Source organism: Sinocyclocheilus anshuiensis, unplaced genomic scaffold (genome assembly GCF_001515605.1).
Source record: "Sinocyclocheilus anshuiensis isolate Anshui unplaced genomic scaffold, SAMN03320099.WGS_v1.1 scaffold2275, whole genome shotgun sequence".
NCBI classification, from domain to species: domain Eukaryota; kingdom Metazoa; phylum Chordata; class Actinopteri; order Cypriniformes; family Cyprinidae; genus Sinocyclocheilus; species Sinocyclocheilus anshuiensis.
In genome coordinates, this window is record NW_015542331.1 from 483,663 (window position 1) to 505,084 (window position 21,422).

Genomic DNA, 21,422 nt, shown 5'->3' on the forward strand with positions numbered 1-21,422 from the left:
AACTAACATTAAAAAAGTGAAATCGCAATCAACCACCCCTTTAAACAAATTGACTTTCTAACACTCGCAATCTCTATTCTATTTCTATTTTATCTAGCTGTTTTTTTATTTATTTATAAAAAAGAACTTGACCCTCTAACACTTGCACTCTCTATTCTATTTCTACTCTACTACTTTTCATTTAATTGAAAAAAAAGAATCCTCTAACACTAGCATTCTCTATTCTTTTTCTATATTCCACCTACATGTTTTCTTTATATTTACTTAAAAAAAATGACCCTCTAACACTAGAATTCTCTATTCTTTTTCTATTCTATCTACTCATTTTCTTTTTATTTATTTTAAGAAAAAAAAACCTTGCTACTTGTACTGCGTTAAGACTAATCGAGACTTGTCACAGCACTTACATATCATTGCTCTTTTGTTGGTTTTGATTGCTTCTATTGTTCTCATTTGTAAGTCCCTTTGGATTAAAGTGTCTGCTAAATGACTAAATGGAAATATTTCATAACTGATGCATTTCCAACATTAACACTGTTATTTTCCTGTTTTATTAACTTGAAGCTGCTTTGAAACAATCGGTGTTGTATAAATAAATGTGACTCGACTTGAAATGATAATTAAGACTTTTGTCATTAACTTTTATTTTTTAAGGACCCACATGGACATTACATCCTGTATGAACATTCATTTGTCATCCTGTGTTTCGTGTACCTGGCGTGTTAAATCCAGCGCTGACGCCTGCGGTATGGTACTGTACATCTGCCCCAGCATCTCACTCAGCTGAGACACCATGGGGGCAAAATCATGCAGGAGAGTTTTCACAGACTTCTCAAAGATGGCACACACCGCCTGAGAGAGAGCAGAATTAAATCTGTCCTGCATCCATATTGAAAAGATACGATGAAACCTGAGCAAATGACTATGGCACGATCTGGAGATGAGGCAGAATAAGAAGTCTGAGGTGAATCATACCTCCACAACCTGCGAGTCATTCAGCCATTTACTAAGGACCGTCTGTATCAGTGCAAAGACCTGCTGGAGCACCACCACCACCTAGAACACACAAACACACTCGAGTCCACCTCTGACATATTGAAAACATCTGCTTTGCAGTGACCGCGGCCAGCTGGAAGGTGCTTACAGGGTTGGGGCCTGTCTGGGGCGGGGCTGATTTGATGGGCGGGGCATTCTCTCCTGACTCCTCCTCCTGTTTGGTGATGTCCAGCGTGGTGAAGAGATTGGATAACAGACCGAGGATGTGAATAATGGCCAGTTTATTCGAGGGGTTTGGCTGAAAAGAAAAAACAACGTTATATTGGTATTTGACATGCCTTTTCATTTTAAAGGGGCCATATTTTACAATTTCAAAGCATACAGACAATTTTTTTTTTTTAAATCCACTTATAAATTCAGTTAAGATTTCATGCACCATAAACAGTCCTTACCGAGCTGTTCATGACCATTTTCTCTGTCTATCACACATTAGATTAAACCGAGTGTTTTTGCTACTGTACCTTTAAAGACATGCTATTTAAATGACATCTACTATGAGTGGCTAAACTTTGCATACTAGCATATCTCAATCTGTTGTTCGTCAGGGCAGACCAATAAAATAAAATCACAATATGGCTTAACGCAATGTTAAAGGGGTCATATGATGCTGCTAAAAATAACATTATTTTGTGTATTTGGTGTAATGAAATGTGTTTATGCGGTTTAAAGTAAAAAAAAAACATTATTTTCCACATACTGTACATTATTGTTTCTCCTCTATGCCCCGACTTTTTGAAACTCGTCGATTTTTACAAAGCTCATCACTGAAAAAGCGAGGTGTGCTGTGATTGGCCAGCTATCCAGTGCGTTGTGATTGGCCGAATACCTCAAGCGTGAGACGGAAATGTTACGCCCCTCACCATACTGTTGATGCTGTGTCCCGGCCGGAGCAACGAAACAAAAACATTAAAACCCATTACAAACGAGGCATTTGTTGCATCCAGTGGGGACATAATTACTGATTATAATGACTTATACGGTCGAGAAAGGAAAATTTGAAATCGCATCATATGACCCCTTTAAAAAAAGAAATGAATGCCACTTTTAATAAAAAATATTATTATTGTAATTTATTCTGTAAAATAAAACTATTACTATTGTTCTTAAATATTTAATTTTACAGTGAAAAAATAATAAGGGGCTCTTTATTTTTGTCTACATATTTTTACCCATTTCTACCCGTTTTTGCAGAATAATTTAAATAAATTGTCTCATGGACAGGAGAAAGAGTTCTCCCTACATAAAAGGGTTATTATAGTAAAAGGAAACTAAAACCAATTAACAAATAACCAAACAAACAAATAAATGTTAACTGAAATAAAATAAATGTAAAACATTTAAATTATTTTAAGCTAGTTGCCAAAGAAACATTACTCGTTTTGATTTCTCATTTTCAACTTGCTGTACTAAAATGACAAACTAAACTGAAATAAAATTGCATAAAAACTAAACAGACATTAAAAAAATAAATAATAAAAAGGACAAAAACAATAAAACTTTAACTAAAATTAAAACAGAAATTATTAAAATAAAAACTACTTCAAACTATTAATAAAAAGTACAATAGCATCTCAATGATACTAATGTACAACGTAATACTAACACTTCTACATAGTATACATTAAACATTTCAAACGAGCATGAAAAATCCCTCAATATGAGCCCTTAAAACCCTCTACCGCACGCATTATGATAGACCTATAGAAAAAAATATTTGAATCTTTTTCTTTCAATTTCAGCACCCATAATGGTACAGAGACAGAACGGTGGGATGGGCGTTCGCTCCTGGGAACATCAGCTGTAATTAAAACAGTCGTTAAACAACCATTAGGCCAACAGTCTAATTACTGCTGTTAGCTCCATGACAACAGCTCAGTGATTGGCGGAGAGGCAGAGCGAGTCGCTACACTGTCCTCCTTCCTGTGAGACATCATACACAAGCACAAAAGAAAGAGACGCTCAATTAAACCTTTAACAAAGGCACTGGTGCACGGGCAACCTTATTTTCCAAAGGTTAACCTGGAAGAAGATTATACTACATGCCTACTTTAAAAAATAAGTACATTTAAATCACTTTTATAAAATAAAGTTCAGTAGTTTTAATGGTAAAAATAATTAATTAATTCAATTGATATGACGTCAGAGATGCATGCATGTGTTGTCTTTTAAAAATGGCTCATCCAATCAGATATCAGAGCCAGAACCATTTGTTTTATAAAGAACATGTGAAGAACTATACACTACGTTCCTGTTTACTTTGAATATTTTTAGCAATTTTACTGACAGCGCCTTCTGAAAATAGCATCAGAGGAGATGCATGAGATCTGATTGTTCAGACACATCCTCACAGCATCTGTGGCTAGCAGGGGTCACTGTGTGAGCGGCCCATCACAGCCTGTTTACTGAGGCTGATGTAATGTCTTTCTGGGAAGGACCAGACGGGAAGGAAAGGTATAAGAAAACGAAAGTCAAAAACAGACATTCAGCACGTAGAAAGAGACCACATGTGAAGCCGAACTGGAAATAGGAGTGAACTCGGTTTATATTTGACATGCATATTGATAAGTTGCAAAATAAATGCAATGCAAAAGTATTTAGAAGCTAGATTTTGACATCTGGGAGTGACGTTTGCTTATGCATGCAAAAAGGTGGTTGCCAGGGTGTTTAGTTGCTCATTAAAGTGAAAAGAGTCTGCTGTAACATTCTAGTCTTTAGATACAATTTCAATTCAAGTCCGTGGGATTTTTTGCCCGTTTTTATCTTAGCCAGATGAAAATTGTGAGTGTAAATGCTTAGAAAAGGTACAGCTGCACATTTTGATCCGTAGATATGCAGCGGAATGCAATACTAATTAAATAATTTTATTTCTCCCATTATGTCTTAAGATGTACAAAATTTTTTGATGCACTAAAATGAATTTTTTTACTTAATCCAAAATTTTTCAAATAAAAACTGGTATTGTATAAACGGAGTTGTACAAATGTTAAATGTTTAAATTGCACATAAGGCAGTTTTATACTAACTTTTTAATGATATATTAATTTGTTGTTGAAATATGATTTAAATGGTGTCTGTATTAAAAACTTGTTTTCATGACAGATTTATTCAAACGTACTTTAAATAATGAAGACAACAGCTTAAGTAAAAATATAAAATGTAATATAGTGCATATATTTATCAAAAAGCTCCTCTCAAGAGTCATATTTTCTGGTTTTCCTGAGGTAAACGTCTGATGTTCATTAATGTTTATTTCGTGCTATAGCTAGGAATTAAACACGAAGAGATGATCGGTCCACTTGCAACTTGAACTGAGACAGATACAGCGATCTGGCACACCATATTTAAAAGCATCAAAACAGCGTTTTTTGTTTGAATTTTGTTGTAAAATGGACAGAATTTGAAAGCTTAGACGTTTCATATCAAAGGTAACAAAGCAGAAAACTTATTGCGATTGCTGAATGGGATGCACACTATAAATGTTTAGTGGAGTACTGTTCACACATCAACTGAATACAGCACAGAGTAAAAGGTTCACTGATTCATTAAAATGAAGATCAAAAAATAGACAGATTAATACTGTAAATCCAGCACTATGATCCACACAGCTAACGTTTTTCTATTGTAGTTCATCCACATTGTTTATACACAGACTAGGGATGCACCGATACCATTTTTTCAGAAATGATACCAAAAATTCTGAGTATCGGCCGATACCAGCACTGTTTTTTTTTCTAATCAATGTAGAATTTCTATACCTCAGTGTGGTGACCTGATCATCACTGTTTTGTGTGTTAAACACAATCTACTAAATATAGACAACTTCATTTTAAAGAAAAATAACAAATGAAAAATTATATAATCATTATCTATGACAAAAATACTATTATAAACTAGGTTATTGGATAATTCAGCAGCAAAAGTTATTCTAGACAAATCATGAGTGCTCAATAACTGTATAAAATGTAAACATTTAGTGAAATAACATTATTTAGTGGGGAACAAATATAAGTGAATAGTGTAGGACTAAATCTGGTGAAATGTTACACTCTTTACGCTCTTTGCATTGTTGTAAAACACATTCATGAAAAACAAGTAAATATATTTATATATAAATGTATACTATAAATTAAAAGACATTTATTGTAAATGCATAGCACAGTAATGGAGGCAGCAACATATGATAGATAGGACAGAACAAAAAGGCTATTAATAATATTTTATTGCGCAAAAGTATTATAATACAAAAGGCTCAGTACAGAGCGGCACAAAGAGCTTATGCGCATCCCGTGCATAGAATGTTGCGCCTTAAAGCAACACGGAGTCACAGCGCTCTGAATAGAAAAGTTCAAAGCACAAAGAAAAGAGATACTGATGTGTAGTATATTATATCTGTGCGATAGTTTGAGCCTTTTCTTTTAAAAGTTTTAAACTTCAGTTTACATTTAGTCATTTAGCAGATGCTTTTATCCAAAGCGACTTACAAATGAGGACAATGAAAGCAATCAAAATCAACAAAACTGTGCGCTCTTGGAGAGAGTTTCGTCGTCTTGACTGTCATAACTGAACACGTCACGCAGTTTGAATGCTGAATGGAGGATGACAGACAGCCGCAGCTTAGAGAAGAGTTTACGTGAACTTGAATTTAATGACTTAAATATTCATCTGTACCTCACGTTAAACCATGGAACATCTTTAGAACACTTTATGGTGCTTTATAATGTTTTTTTTTGTGCCTTTTGTGGGGCTTATCAATAACACAGAATGGTATACGCAGAATATTGGATTTGGATCGGTCTCGTCTGTCCAATACCCGATCCGGCAGAAAATGCCAGTATCGGAGTTGATACCGTTACCGAGTATAGGATCTGTGCATCCCTAACACTGACTGATCGGAAAAGTACTAATCAAACTTTGTCTCGGCTAAATATTTTCAGTTTAATACATTTCAGTGCATCACTAACAAAGAATTTTGCTCTTGACAATTTAGCACACACAATTTTAGCACGCATGAACATCAAAACAAATAATGTCAGCACTTATTGTATTTAAAAGGATGTTTTGACAGCAAAAGAGTGAATGTTTGAATGTGATCTATTTAAAAACAGTGTCAGTTCACTAGTCTGCTGTTTTATCAGTTTTTCCATTGATCCTGCTTTAGCCTTTTTTTTGGCACGTCTATTTGTGAAACAAAAATAGATCAAATATCTGCCCATATTGTGTTTGAAATGTCAGTTACTTAATATGAATCCACGCAGGGCTCTCAGTAACATTAAGCCGATTTCTCCTGCGGTTAACTCTTCCAGTGCCTAGAGTAATGCCAATCTGTTCCTGCTGAGAAATGTTCCATCCTATGACACGCACACGCAGATGCAGGGTCTGTTCACACGCAACCGGGCCAAACCAACACACGATACCAATAAACAAACCTACAGGCCTGAGAGGATGTCAGTCGAGGGGTTTAATGTCTCACCGTCTCCCCTGCTAGTTTCTCCAGTTGTTGGATGTACGGGGTGATCAGAGAGTGAAGGTTCCTCAAGATCTCCTCCACCGGCAGCGCGGACAACAGAAAGCCCAGAGCCTGCATCAACCACATACACTGACTCGTCTAGAGAGAAAGAGATTGAAAAGACGAACAGATTTAACGGTGTCATAACTAGGCGAGACGCATTTTCAGCTTCAAATAATGTTTTTGCCCTCAATGAAAGCAAAAAACCCATGCAAAGTGCCAAAAATCACAGCCGAAGAGAACATATTTGATGTTTAATAAACAATTATGCCCAGCTATCTGTAGAATCTTTAAAATCCCATTAAAAACCCTTTCTATGACTTACACAAAGAATTAATACCGGAAAAACCCACACCAGTAAATGTGTAATAATGTGTTTTACACTTCAATTTATACTGTACATATATACTATGTGTTTACAACTTTTTATGGACTCGATTTCAGACCAATAAGATTTCACTGCATAAGTGTAAACTTTATATCACAAAGATGTGGTCGAGAGGTGGTTGAATAAAAAAAAAATAATAATTTTGCAATGATGTGCACTAATGAATTGTGCAAAATGACACCATGAATGTATTACAAAAGTAAATATGATCGTATTTTTGTTTCATTTAGATTTTAACAGAAAGGAAAAGACAAATAATTAGACTTTTTTTGTGTTACACCTAATCAGGATACTATGCAAAGTGACTTAAATTGAAATTATTTCATAAACAAAATTATTACCATTTACAGCTCTATAAAAATTGCCTTTGTTTGAGCAAAAACAAATGGGTTTATTCATAACACAAACTCACCTTATGGATCTGTTTAATAAGTACTTCCTAGAAAAAAAATGGAAAAAGACAAACATTCAAAGGTGAAAAACTGTAAATTTGTCCCATAAGTGTCAGTATCATCATTAGAGCGTGTAATACCTGTGAAACAGCGACTATATTGGCGGCGTATGGGGGCAGGTCGTATTTGCACTCTCTGCAGATCTTCTTTAGCGTGGAGACGCTGGAAACAGACAGGTCTGGATTGCCCAACGCCTGCAAAACCAGCGGCAGAACGCTGCTCAACATCACCGGATGATCCGCCAACCACTCTGCCAACGCTCCTACAGGGAGAGACGTAATGGGTAAATATCTGGCTGGAACACAAAGCTGGGTATCTGCGTGGGAAAGTAATTGTGTAATTGTCTGGCCTGGACTAAAATGTGTGAAAACAGCCCAAATTGCTTAAGATGATAAATGACAATTTCCTAACACATAGAAATGCAGTAACCCCTCACTGCAGAACACAAGATCCAGGGGGCGTGGTTGGATCCACATCTAGGGGGTGGAGATTGTGGGTTTAGGGATCAGGGAGTGGAGACAGTTAGGTTTAGGTATATGTAAGGTGGGAGGAGTTGGATCTGGATCCAACCACGCCCCCTGGAACTTGTGTTCTGCAGTGAGGACCATCTCTAGAAATGAGTGTTTTTAATGCTATAGGAGCACCAGTATGCGAGCACACACCGATTGTGAACATGACCGTGTCAGCCAGCTGGACGTTGTTTATGTTGATTCTTGGAATGAGACCGATGAGTCCTGGGATGACGTCGGAATAGTTCACATCTATCGTTTCGGCGATGGACTGGAATCCATACAACAGCGCTTCCGTGTCCTGGAATAAAAAAATTACACAAAATCCTGTTAAAAGGCACCATGTAGGTCTGCAAGATTTGGTTAAAAAAAATCTAACAGCATTTTTTCCTGATAAAAATCGAAAATGCAACTTATAATTTATATATTAATATTGTATTTTTAAAATTAATATTATTATTCAAATTCAATTAATTTCAAATATATAAATATATAAATTTATATAATCATAATGATATAATTAGTATATAGAATTATAATTTTTGCAGTTTGTTTTTAGTTCTGCACAATTTTTATGCAATTATATACAATTTTGTGATTACATCTATGTAACTGTAAAATAATTTAAAATATATATTTCACAATAATAAAAAACAAACAAGTATTTAAGAACATAGTAAAATAAATATATTATTTTACAGTACAACTATTTATAATAATATTTAAATAATCTATTACAGTATTAATGAATTAACAGATTTAATAAGATTATAAATTATAAATATATAATAATTATATAAATTAATATATATATATATTTTTTTTTTATTAATATATAAATATAAATATTTGTATATTTAGTTTTATATAATTTTTTGTTCAAAATAAAAATAAAATAAAAAATTATGTGAATAAATTAATAATCTATTAATTCTTCATTTCCAAATGTTTAACCAGCAAGCCTTTTTTTTGGCGAAAGACTGCAGGAAGCCATTAAAGCTCTCATTTGCTGATTTCGGTTTACGTGTTTGAGAAGATTTTTGGCGCATGCTGCTTTTTCAAATGCATCTTAGAAGCGACTCAAAATCATGGCAGAAGCCGAGATGATTTTGTGTAGAAGAGTATTTACTGCAAACCAAGTTGTTCTGAGATGCTGAAAACACCAGATCATGAGCTGCTCGTGTGTAGATGAACACAGTGCCACCCCTTCACTATGAAACATGCAGCGCTTGTATTTATTTAATGAAAACCTTTGAGACTTGATAATCGCACCAAGCCATTATTGTGATTTTGGTTTTATCAATCATGCAGCCCTAGCCTCAAAAGTCTGCCCTTTTGCTTCAAATGTTTAATGACCCAGCAAAACCAATGAAAACTGAAGACTAAATCCATTGTTTTCTGACCTGCCATGTTGTTGTTGGCTCTGTATTGGTGAGGACTCGTCCCAGTTTGTCGTACAGGTTACTGAGTAATTCGGCTCCCAGCATCTCGTAGACGTACATCAGTGTGTCAGATACATCCACTCTAAAAGAGCCAAACAGAAATGCGTCGTATTATCAACCCTTCACTCCTTGTAGCACGAACCCTTTGTGTTGTTATTAGTTTTATTTTCAAAGACAATGCATCGAACCCCCCGCCCCCCCCTCAACACACACACATAATTAATAAATAATTAACATTTTATTATATTAAATACTTTAAATATAAAATAAATATTTAATTTACAATTTAAAATATAATATTTCAATATTTAATATTTAATTTTGCTAACATATATTTTAATAATTTAATATTAATATTTTAATATTGCTAACAAGAACAGCAACTTTGTCTGCTATGCTACTTCAGCAAATCCAACATGAAACTGCCGAGTGTAGAAGAAAATGTTACAACAGGCCCATGATAATGTGAATCACACACACACACACACACACACACACACACACACACACACGCACACACACACACACACACACACACACACACACACCAGACCTGTAGATCCTGAACTGCTCCTTCTCGTCTGATGACCAGGAAGCATACTCCTCATCCGTAGGGAACTGTGCTTTGTGCAGCAGAACATCTACGAGCTGGAAATACACAGGCCTGTAGACCTGCAGATAAATGGCCTGTTTCTCTGCCTCAAACGACATGATGTCATCCTGAAACACACAGGTAATCATCAACAAACATACACTACACTACTGCTGAAGTAAGGGAGAATACAGTTACTGGGTCAGTATCACAAAATAAACCCTGTGTTAAGCCCCGTTCACACCAAGAACGATAACTATAAAGATAACAATAAAGATATAGATCTAAAAATCGTTCTTAATATTAAAGAATAGCACAGTCCACACCACAACCATAATGATAAAGGCACAGAGAAACGATATTGTTGGAATCATTTTCAGAATTTTTATTTTTTAGATCCGTGCATGAGGTCTTAAAGAGACAGCAACCTAAATAAACCTGCTGCTGTCTCCCATTAATGCTTATTTATAAATTAAAGACTATTCAGAGTTATTTTAAAGTTGAATAGATAATTCAGTTTCTGTGGTATTTCTGTACCTGAATATTATTGTTATACCGACGTGAAAAACAAAGCACAGTTAATTTAAGTTGTATCTTATTGTATTTATTTGGCCATTGCTTGTCATTTATTTGTTCTTATTATATTACTGACTGTTTACTTGTCTTTTATAGTTAAAATAAATAGTTTAAAATCTAAGTTCTTTTTAAATACCTTCCTCGTAATATAAATATGAATCAACAACATTATAAATTATAACATAAATACACTGTGTGATGAAACGTTTTTAGATTAGATGATTGTAGTTTAAAAATACATCTAAAAAATACCCCAACTCCCCCCATAAGAGTCACCTAAAGCATGCAACTTGATTAAGTTGAAGTTGAAATCACACCGGTAGGATAGTGGTAGGTTTGTACTAAAAGTTATTATTGCTAATACTTCATTTCTTAATGGAGAAACAATATAAGTGTCCATAATCCAATAGCTTCTTTCTATTCCGTACAGCGGCAAAAAAAACATACACATAAAATATTCAGCTAATGCAGACTGGAAGCACGCGCAAGGACACAAGCAAAGGACATTCCTGAATATTCAACACGTGACACACACTGCAGTAAACACACAGCACAGGTGTATATTCAGATACAGTTCAATGTCTCTAACAGAGACTCTCCATCACTGCTGGAGATAGAGATTAACACAACAAACCTCCACACACAATACAAACCTTTCAGGCCTGTTTCTAAGATCAATCAGCATGTTTACTGATGCTAAAAGTGTCCTATACATAAGACAGCAGCCTGTGTGTGTTAAGACGGGTTTAAGATGTCAACTGCTCACCTGTAGTGTGTACCAGAAAGTGAGCGTGAGAGAGCTGGTGGTCTCGTTGACGGGGTAGTGACCAGGGATGCCCGTGCAGAACATGATCATATTCACCAGAGCCAGAAAACTCTGCCAGTGCTCCACCTGCTCCAACAGAGCTCTGATAGAGAAGAGCAGAATGGACCTTCATCACACAGGAACACAATCACCAGCACTACATCATATTTGGAGAATATTTGTTACTAGGGATACAAAATATGTGACCCTGGACCACAAAATCAGTCTTAAGTAGCACGGGTATATTTGTAGCAACAGCCAAAAATACATTGTATGGGTCAAAATTATCGATTTTTCTTTTATGCCAAAAATCATTAGGATATTAAGTAAAGATCATGTTCCATTAAGATATTTTGTAAATTTCCTACCGTAAGTATATTAAAACTTAATTTTTGATTAGTAATATGCATTGCTAAGGACTTAATTCTGACAACTTTAAAGGTGATTTTCTCAATATTTTGATTTTTTTGCACCCTCAGATTCCAGATATTCAAATAGTTGTATCTCGGCCAAATATTGTCCTATCCTAACAAACCATACATCAACGGAAAGCTTATTTAGCTTTCAGATGATGCATACATCTCAATTTCGAAAAATTGACACTTATGACTGGTTTTGTGGTCCAGGGTCACATATATTGACGACATTTACATTTAAGCATTTAGTAGATGCATTTATCCAAAGTGACTTATAAATGAGGAACAAAAGCAATTTGTCAATGAGCCAACAATATTCATAATATATAAGGCCAGGTTTAGTTGACAACTGAACTAGGAAGCAAACTAGACAAGAGGAGAAATGCAAAGAAGAAAATTGGTGAGCACAAGAAAAAAAAAATGAATGCATGAATGAATGAATGAAAAACTGATTTACAGCTAATATTATACATTTGGGGTCTATAAGTTTTTTTTTTTTTTTTTAATGAATACTTTTATTCAGGAAGGATGCATTAAATTGGTCAAAATGACAGTACAATCATTTATAATGTTACAAAAGATTTTCAAATAAATGTTGTTCTTTGAACTTATTCAAGAATCGCAAAAATATTCAGCAGAACAACTGTTTGCAACATTGATAATAATCAGAAATGTTACAAATCAGCATATCTGAATGATTTCTGGAAGGATCATGTGACACTGAAGACTGGAGTAATGATGCTGAAAATTCAGTTTTGTATCACAGGAATAAATTACATTTTAACATTTATTTAAATAGAAAACATTTATTTTAAACTGTACTAATATTTTAGAACATTACTGTTTTTACTGTATTTTCAGATGAGAAAAGCCCTCCTTTATCTTTTGTTGTTGACGTCAAATGTGGTGCATTACTGTCAGCGTCACATGACAGGGAATCTGAGAGAAACATCAGGAATTGTCATTTAGTCTGACACCCGCTTCCATTCTTAGTTTGAGAGTGTGACAGAGCACCGACGAATGGAGTGAGATTTTAGCAGAAACTGCCTGTAGGTGTAACATGCCTGACCAAAATCAAGTCTGAGTCGGCTACTGGGACACTGCCTTAGATATAACCCTGAGCCGAGTATCATCTGCTCACTCAGCAAGAGAACATCCACAGAGACCAGAAGCTTTCAAAGTGAAAATCTCGCCATAATTACTACAACAGCATCCCTCCAGAGACTCGTACATGCACACATCTCACACAGAGTCCACAATTACTGATCAGTATATATCTGTTTGTACCTTGAATGATTCTCTCCCAGAGAGACAGCGATTCGACAGATGCCATGTGACGTTTCCATGTCTCCATTCTGTACGGCGTCTCGCAACTGTTCCTGTAGCTGCAACACCTGCGGCACCAACTTCAGGAGAGTGTTCACGTACCTGAAACACACGGACACAATGTTCAGGACTCAACACGAAACAACATTAGCATTAGCAACACATTTAGCTTTTGTAATGTGAAATAAACTTCACTTCCTGTAGCTATTCTAACTAGTTTTTAGAAATAAAGACTGAAAGACTTATTGGAAGATTAATTGTGGTGACATTCAAGACCATTTAAACCCCAAGTTTAGCTTTTTACTTCTGGCGACTGTATCTCGGCTACAAAATTCATAAAAGTTGTGAAGATGATCATGATACACAAAGGCTTGTTGGTCACAGAAAATTATCCAAAAACTAATAGAAAAATTGTTGTTGAGGGAACCAGGGTGATTCTAACTTCCAAGTTGGCCTACAAAAATACGTCATCACTGCAGTGCTCTATGTGTGATATGTATATTTTGAATGCACTGCAATTTGCTTTGGATAAAAGTGTCGGCCAAATGCATAAATGTAGAAGCCATATTCAACAAGGAAAAATATGGTGAAAAGTGGGCAGCACAGGTGATATTAGCTGAAAAGGAAAGCCATTTCAGAGGTAGATTAAATTTTTTGATGCTTTTTGATTATTTTTTCCCCCCTGTAAAATAAGGTGCAATGAATCATTCACAATAGTACAGGAATGTGTATTAAGAGTGTAAATGGTCAATTTTGGGACAACTTTTTCTTACAAACACAGATTTTCACTTCACATGAAAATGACATTAATTAATGGACTGGAGTGGTGTGGATTACTTGTGAATTATTGTAATGTTTTTATCAGCTGTTTGGACTCTCATTTTGACGGCACCCATTCACTGCAGAGCATCCATTGGTGAGTAAGTGATGTACAGCAATGCTACATTTCTCCAAATCTGTTCTGATGAAGAAACAAACTCATCTAAATCTTGTTGGCCTGAGGGTGAGTACATTTTCAGGTGAACTCTTCCTTTAATCTAATCACTGCCCTTGATAACACACATACACTAAACGGGAGGTTTACCAGTGCAGTGATTTCACATGATGCAGTGGTTTTCAACTTGCTTGGCTAATTTACTTCTACACACGTTCCCATAATGACAAAAACACAGCAAACAACATTAGCTCTAATCTGCACAATGTAGTTTTTCTTCTCTTGAAATCATCACGCTTTCCTTAATTTGTCTACAGCTGTTACCTCATTCCCACATCAACTTCTGTCATGTTCCTCACTCCTGCTGCCATCTCAGCGTTTCTGGAACAATCTGTCCTCACGCTCTCTCTCTCTCCCTGTCGCTCTCTGTCGTCTCATCCTCGTTTTGGTGTCAACAGTAGGAAGGACACACGAGTGGAAATGTTAATGAGGAGCGGACAAAGAAAAAGTATGAACAGCAGCTCATTACGGGCTCATCACGGGCTTGTCTGAGGCTCAGCACTCGACAGGCACATCAGAGTGCTTCATTAAAGCAAACGACAGAGGAAAATCTACACTGTTGCACCCTTAAATACTCCTCTATTAGGCTTTACTCAGATCGGTGGCAAAAAAAAAAGTATTTTTTTAAAAAACACATTTGACTCAAATCGGTTTAGTTTTATTTGTAGTAAAAAAAAAAATGTAAACTACTATAAAATAGCATTTACACATCTATCTATCTATCTATGAGATGATATTTCAGAGATTGTGATGTAATATGATGATGATAAATTATAAAGGAATCTGTATGACATACCAGGGAGATGTTTCACAGTTCGGTAGGTTTTAAATTGTTTTTTTTTGCAGTGCTGAAGGGAGAGAGATGCTGCCAAGAGCACACTAAACCACCCAGAGGAATTTTAAGGGGGTCATATCATGGAAAACACGATTTTTCTTGCTCTTTTCTTGAAATAAGATATTGATGCACTACAGTATGTAAACACAAGATCTGTTCCAAAACCCAGTGAGTTGGCAGAATCTGAAAGCATTGCAGGCAAGCAATGTGAAGGCTGTTCCAAACAGCAGGCAGCAACCTTATGCTGCTTTCAGAGATACTAGATTCGGTCCAAATTATAATGCAGTATCGCATGCATCCTTCACAGGTGATGCAATCACACGATGCAACGTTTACTTTTTAAACATACTAATGTCAAACTCTACTGGAATCAATTATGAGTCAAGTCAAATCCTGCTCTCCATTATTGTATTAAATATTCATTATCTTCTGCCTGGCATTTTGACATTTCATGCCATGCAGCTTGATTTCAGTGCTAGACAAATTTCAAGTCAATGGAAACTTTGAATCAAGGCAAACTTGTTTCAACAATAACAGGAAGGAAAACAATAAAGAAATAGCTAATTTTTGGTGGAATAAACCCAAACAGATACACTACCATTCAAAAGATACTTCTATTCAACAAAGCTGCATTAAACTGATAAAAAAAATGTCATTTATAAATGTCACAAAAGAAAACAATATTTATCTATTTCATAAATAAATAATGTTCTTTCTATTCATCAAAGAATCTTGAAAAAATACATTACACTTTCCACAAAAACATGAAGCAGCACAACTGCTTTCAACACTGATTATAATATGAATAATAATGTTTTTTTTTTTAAAGCATATTAGAATGATTTCTGAAGGATCATGTGACAATAAGAATGGAGTAATGGTGCTGAAAACTCAGCTTTTCCATCACAGAAAAAAATTATAATTTTAAAATAAACTAAGAAAACAATTATTTTTATTATTATAAAATTATAATATTTTTAATATATTTATTATAATACAAATTATAATATTTAATCATATAATTTTTTTTTTTTTTTTACTGTATTTTGATCAAATTAATGCTACCCTAGAGAGCATTGGTAAAATATATGTAATATAAAATATAGGTTATATTTTACTTATATATATATATATATATATATAAGTAAAAAAATAAATGTAGCAAAAAACAACTAAACTAACAAATACAAAACAGGTTGTTGGACAACTAGTAAATTAGTTATGACCCATGCCTCTACGTATGACATGGCCTGTATAAAACACAGCGTTTCTTTGCCGTGTGACCTTGTCCTTCCTGGTTTAATTGATCTAATGGCCGGTGAGGCAGTGTGTCTGGCGAGTGCATTTATTTATGAGTTCTGGTTTTAAGATGCTTTTACTAGAATAGGCTCTAAATAAATAAATAATCACATCAATGACACTCAAGGTCAAGGAGGGCTTTCAACACCATCAGGAAGATTCACGCAGCATGTCACTGCTAGTCACTGCACACCTGTTTGTGTCGGGATGCTCAATGTTGAGCTGGCCACTGATCAGTCTCAAGCAAAATACATTAATTATCAAATCAGACATCACTACTGCTCTCGTGCATGCTTCAAGATGATCTACTATGACACAGTGTTTATTGAATAACCACTTAAATTTCTTCATATGACTTCACAATATGTTTAGACTGCTAGTCAGTGTTAAAAATAATAACCGCCGATTATATCATACATCATAACCACAACATGCAGGCAGAGTTTCTCATCTTTGTTTGTGCCATCTTGTCTCTCAGACTAAAAAATTTGAGTTTGTTTCATCAGAGCGCAGATTTATTCTCACCTCAAACACTCTCGTGTGATATCTTACTGTGCTTCTACAGACACAGACGCTCCCCCTTTCCCTCTCCCTGTATTACCCTCAAACACCAGGAGACAGATGAAATGAGTTGCCTGGCAACAGGATGCATTTGATCCAATGGCATCCTCCCGAGAGGCTTGATTGTAATGTGTTTAATCAGTGAGAGGAGGCAATGTGGTAACGGAGACAGAGGATGGCGAGAGAGGACGAGGCATGGGCATGATGGAGAAAAGGACAAAGGTGAAATGAATAACGAAAATCAATGGAGAATCATTGATATGACCTTTAAGAGCAGGTGACACACCGGCCGAACTGAATTCAAAGCACCTCACGCTGGGATCTGGGTGTTTGAGAGCAAACTACAGACATCACGTTCAGTAGCAGATCACACAATATGACAGCGCAGAGGAAAACTTGCACACTAGCTGTCAATGCGTTTGCTCCTCAAATCTACTGTCAGTCAAACACACGTCCCGAGGGCTGAATATGACCCATGGAGAAGTCTAATCTCGCTCCTTTAAGGGAAAATATTTTTATAAAGAAAACAACCCCAAAATTACATCCAATCATTACATTGTAAAACCTGCTTTAAGTGAAATAACGGAATGATGGATTAATAAAATGATACATTAATAATCCTAATTAATTATTCAGAGCTGTCAGCATTTGACTGAGGAGGAATTAATTCACAGTTTAATTATGTCTGTAATTAAAATGAGCTGAAGAATTTCTTAAAGGTGACATACCATGAAAATCTGACTTTTCCAGGTTTTAAGTGCTACAATCAGGTCCCCAGTGCATCTACCAACCAAGGAAACGTGAAAAAGATTAACCCAGTAACTTTGTTTTGGGAAGCCTTTTTCTGCAAGCGTCTGAGAAAATGAGCGCTTCAGATTTCGCTCCCTTGGTGACATGGCAAAGGGATCTCATAATATTACCGCCCCTTAATCTGTACATTTAAACCCATGGTGCCGTTATTGTGTTTTTGCAAGCGACAGCTGTGTACTAGTTCTAATGCCATGGCGAAAGTTTGAGCAAAACATGCTAACTGTTCTGTCATTGGCTGCACAGAACACTGTTTAGAGTCCCAGCCTCAGACGAGACAAGAGAGCAGAGGATTTATTGCTTTATTTACTGTATATTGCTGCTGCCACACAGATCTAAAATAAACATGCGATTTATTTCCCAGCTGATTACCTTCACAGACATAACTGACTGTTTTTTTTAACTCTTGTGTTTTTAATGTAAACTTGTGCGTGAATGAGAACTTAGTTTAGTACTCACATGCTGTGACAGCCGCTTTCTGTCCGTGTGCTTCGGATGTGTGCGCTCAGAAAACCGTATATCAGAAGTTTAAACTCATATGGTTTAAAACGCATGATTTCAGCGCGATAAACATGATAATCAGAACCAAAACAGATGTTTTTAGCAGGTCCGAGCTGTAATGGCACAGCTCTATTCTGGAAAGGGGGGCGGGGAGCAGCAGCTCATTTGCATTTAAAGAGACAGGCCCGAAAAACAGCGTGTTTCTGCGTCCACTCAAAATAGGCATTTTCAAAATCATATAATAAATGATTTGTGGAGTATTGGACACCAGAGACGTATATTACATATTGTAAAAAGGGGCATAATATGTAGTGGTCGACCGATATTGTTTTTTTGACAGCCGATGCTGATATCTTAGAAAGCAGGGTGGCCGATGGGCGATATAAAGCCGATATAATTTTATTTATTTTAATTAATATTTAAGAAATGTAAAAATAAATAAATATTTAAGTATACTTTAGATGACAAAGTATTATTCATAAATATTTAATAAAAAATATATTAAAAAAGGAAGTAAACACTGTGACCAACAGGGTACTCAGTATTCTGGGAAGTTTGTGTGCATTGGGAATCATATTTTTTCAAATAAAGCTAAGGTAACACTCATTTTACATACAGCACACAGTGAAAATGACATTAATATGGCAGTGGGCAAATGCATAAAGCACAGCATAAATTGAACTCACGAGTTTAAAGTTTGTCGATCGCACGTCTCCAGTGAAGCTGAACTCTCCACCTGTCCGTCACACAGAGAACACGCGATCATGCAGGATACAAATGCACACTTCACAAGATCTCACAACTGGATCCGACTAAGTTTGCAAGGTTTGTGAAACTAAATGTTCATTAGTCATTCAAAGATTTGTTTAAATGATATAAATGCGTATTTGCTGAATGCTGACGGCAAACAAGAAAGTATTATAATGTTTGCCTTTCTATTACTAATAATATAAAAGCAATCGTTATAATACTTTTTGTATACATTTTAATTCCTTTGTTTAACCGTTCTATCTGATTATTAGACAGCTTTCTGTCCGTATTAGACAGAACTGTTAACGAGACAGTGAACAAGAGGGAGAATGTGAGCACTGTGTGCTCAGGCACTGCCGCTCTCAGCGCTGTCAAAATAAAAGTCCCGCCTCGAACGCATCGGCCAAACAGGAAAACTTATTGGCCGATGCCGATATTTAAAAAAAAAAGCCAAATATCTGCCTTGGCGATATATCGGTCGACCACTAATAATATGTCTCCTTTAATATTCATAACTCTGTTAATGTTCGGTTTAGGATGGCTTATTACAGTTATTCAGCCAAGTGTAGCTAGCATTTTTTTTTTTCATCAATAGTAAATATTTAATGATCACCAATTTCATATATATATATATATATTTTTTTGGTGTTTGGCTTAGTGTTATGTTAGAATCATTATTATACTCTTATACCTTTTGTTCTTTAATATTTTGAATTGTTTTTAGCTTTATTTTTTGTTTTTCATTTAAATGTTAAGTTTTGACATTTTGTTGTATGCATTTGTCATTTTTATTTAATCTCATTATTTTTAAAATGTGTATAGGTAATATTTATAAAGTTTTAGCTTTGGATCTGTTTTTAGTTGTTTTAATACTACAATTGATTGCTTCTGTTGTCCTCATTTGTAAGTCGCTTTGGATAAAAGTGTCTGATAAAAGACTAAATAAAAATAAAGAAATAAATATACATATATCATTTAAAGGCCTGGTGAATAGAATAGAACAGAATAGAATACAATAGAATAGAATAGAAATTTCACATGCTTTTCTGTTGTTGTTTTTGTTATTAATGCAGCAAAAAAAGTTACTGTGGACTTCATGAGCTCGAGAAAACCAGATATTGATCAATTCACTAAATAAACAAATTAATCAATCAGTCAGTCAATCCAATCCATTTTTTTTTTTTGTAAGCCGAACACTTTTGATCTAAAAACATTTACTTGAAGTATCCCTAAGATTTTAAATGAATATTTCAATAATTTAACACATCATAATTCTCTGAGGTTGGTTAATGATCGCATGTCTTTCAGGTCAACAAATAAAATATTTTACATTTTTAGTACGTTTTTTTTTTTATTGTATAATTGAATTAATTAATAGCTTTTCATCAACACACAAACCCTAGTTTTAGAAATGCTAATCTAGAAGAAAGGCAAACAATTAGAGCAAGTAAAAATTATGCTCACTTAGGCAGCTAGAGAGCTTATTTGGAGTTTTCAGCTATTTTAATACATTTTTTATATAACTACATCATTAAGTAAGGTATAAAACAACTGCCACCCTGCAACTTTTCAAAGTCCATTAAAAATAAATATATTTCCATAAATCACTACTCAACACATACAGTGCAAAAATTGCTTCCAATCAGCCTTTCTGCAAAAACCTCTCATGAAAAATCAAAATCTCCCTCTAAAGGTCACCCATCCTAATCAGCTCCCTCGTGCACTACAAAGTGAACTCAGTCGTAACCGTGTGCGAGACACCTGTAGGAACTACTGAACTACAGCATTAGACTGTCTTCATCAGGGCAGAAGCACTTTAACCTCGCACCACCAGCTTTCCACAGTGGAGGATGCGTTCACCTCTAAAGGCTGGTCCTCAGCATCCGCTGGCTCTGGCGTTCAGTGAGGGGGGGAGTGGGGTGGGATCCTGCCGCGTCTGTACCAACCAGAGCGTAAGACATCGCTCCCTCGCTCTGTCTCCATGGAAACGCCAGTCATCCTTGAAATAAACCTGCCGCCGCCAGCCCCCCCCTCTCTGATGTGACTGTGTTTCAATTTGCCTTTGTTTCTGTCTCCCTTCCGCCTCTCTCTCTCTCTCTCTCTCTGCATCAGTCACTTTCATCTCACCTGTGTTTGTTCTCCCTCAGACCATTTCTCTCTCTTTCTTTAACATGTTGTTCACAATTCTGCATGTACTGATGTATCTAAATGAATGTAAGTAAAAACCAGGGTTATTGTTGTTAACTAAAACTAAACTATTTAAATTTTTTTTAAGAAAATTAAAAATTACTTCAATTAAAAAGGTAATTGAACTAAAGCTGAATTGAAACAAAATATAAATATTACATGAAAAACTAGAAATGTTGCCTTGGCAAATAACTGAAACAAGTTTAAGATGAAGCATTTAAAAATTGTTAACTGGAAATAAATACAAACTAAAACTAAACTGAACTAAACCTAAAGCTGATAAATTAAACCTAAATAGTCATATTAAAACATAAATAAATACAACTAATAAAAATAACAAAAGTACATAACACTATTACTAAAAATTAAAAATTTAAAATGAAAACTGAAAATGTGAAATATTGATATAAATTAGTATAA

At 35.2% G+C, this 21,422-nt stretch overlaps 1 protein-coding gene across 1 annotated transcript in view; it reads right to left on the reverse strand.

Moving 5' to 3' along the window:
• LOC107691006 (importin-13-like) overlaps positions 1–21,422 on the reverse strand; it is a 48,476-nt gene that overhangs the window by 10,324 nt on the left and 16,730 nt on the right. The window contains exons 4-14 of the mRNA XM_016489453.1: positions 13,030–13,170; positions 11,288–11,429; positions 9,907–10,073; positions 9,315–9,435; positions 8,065–8,212; positions 7,483–7,664; positions 7,363–7,389; positions 6,527–6,661; positions 1,145–1,294; positions 976–1,056; positions 715–852 (exon numbers count right to left, since the gene is read on the reverse strand). Of these exons, the coding sequence (XP_016344939.1) occupies positions 715–852; positions 976–1,056; positions 1,145–1,294; positions 6,527–6,661; positions 7,363–7,389; positions 7,483–7,664; positions 8,065–8,212; positions 9,315–9,435; positions 9,907–10,073; positions 11,288–11,429; positions 13,030–13,170 (1,432 nt within the window). The remainder of the gene's footprint in view (positions 1–714; positions 853–975; positions 1,057–1,144; positions 1,295–6,526; positions 6,662–7,362; positions 7,390–7,482; positions 7,665–8,064; positions 8,213–9,314; positions 9,436–9,906; positions 10,074–11,287; positions 11,430–13,029; positions 13,171–21,422) is intronic.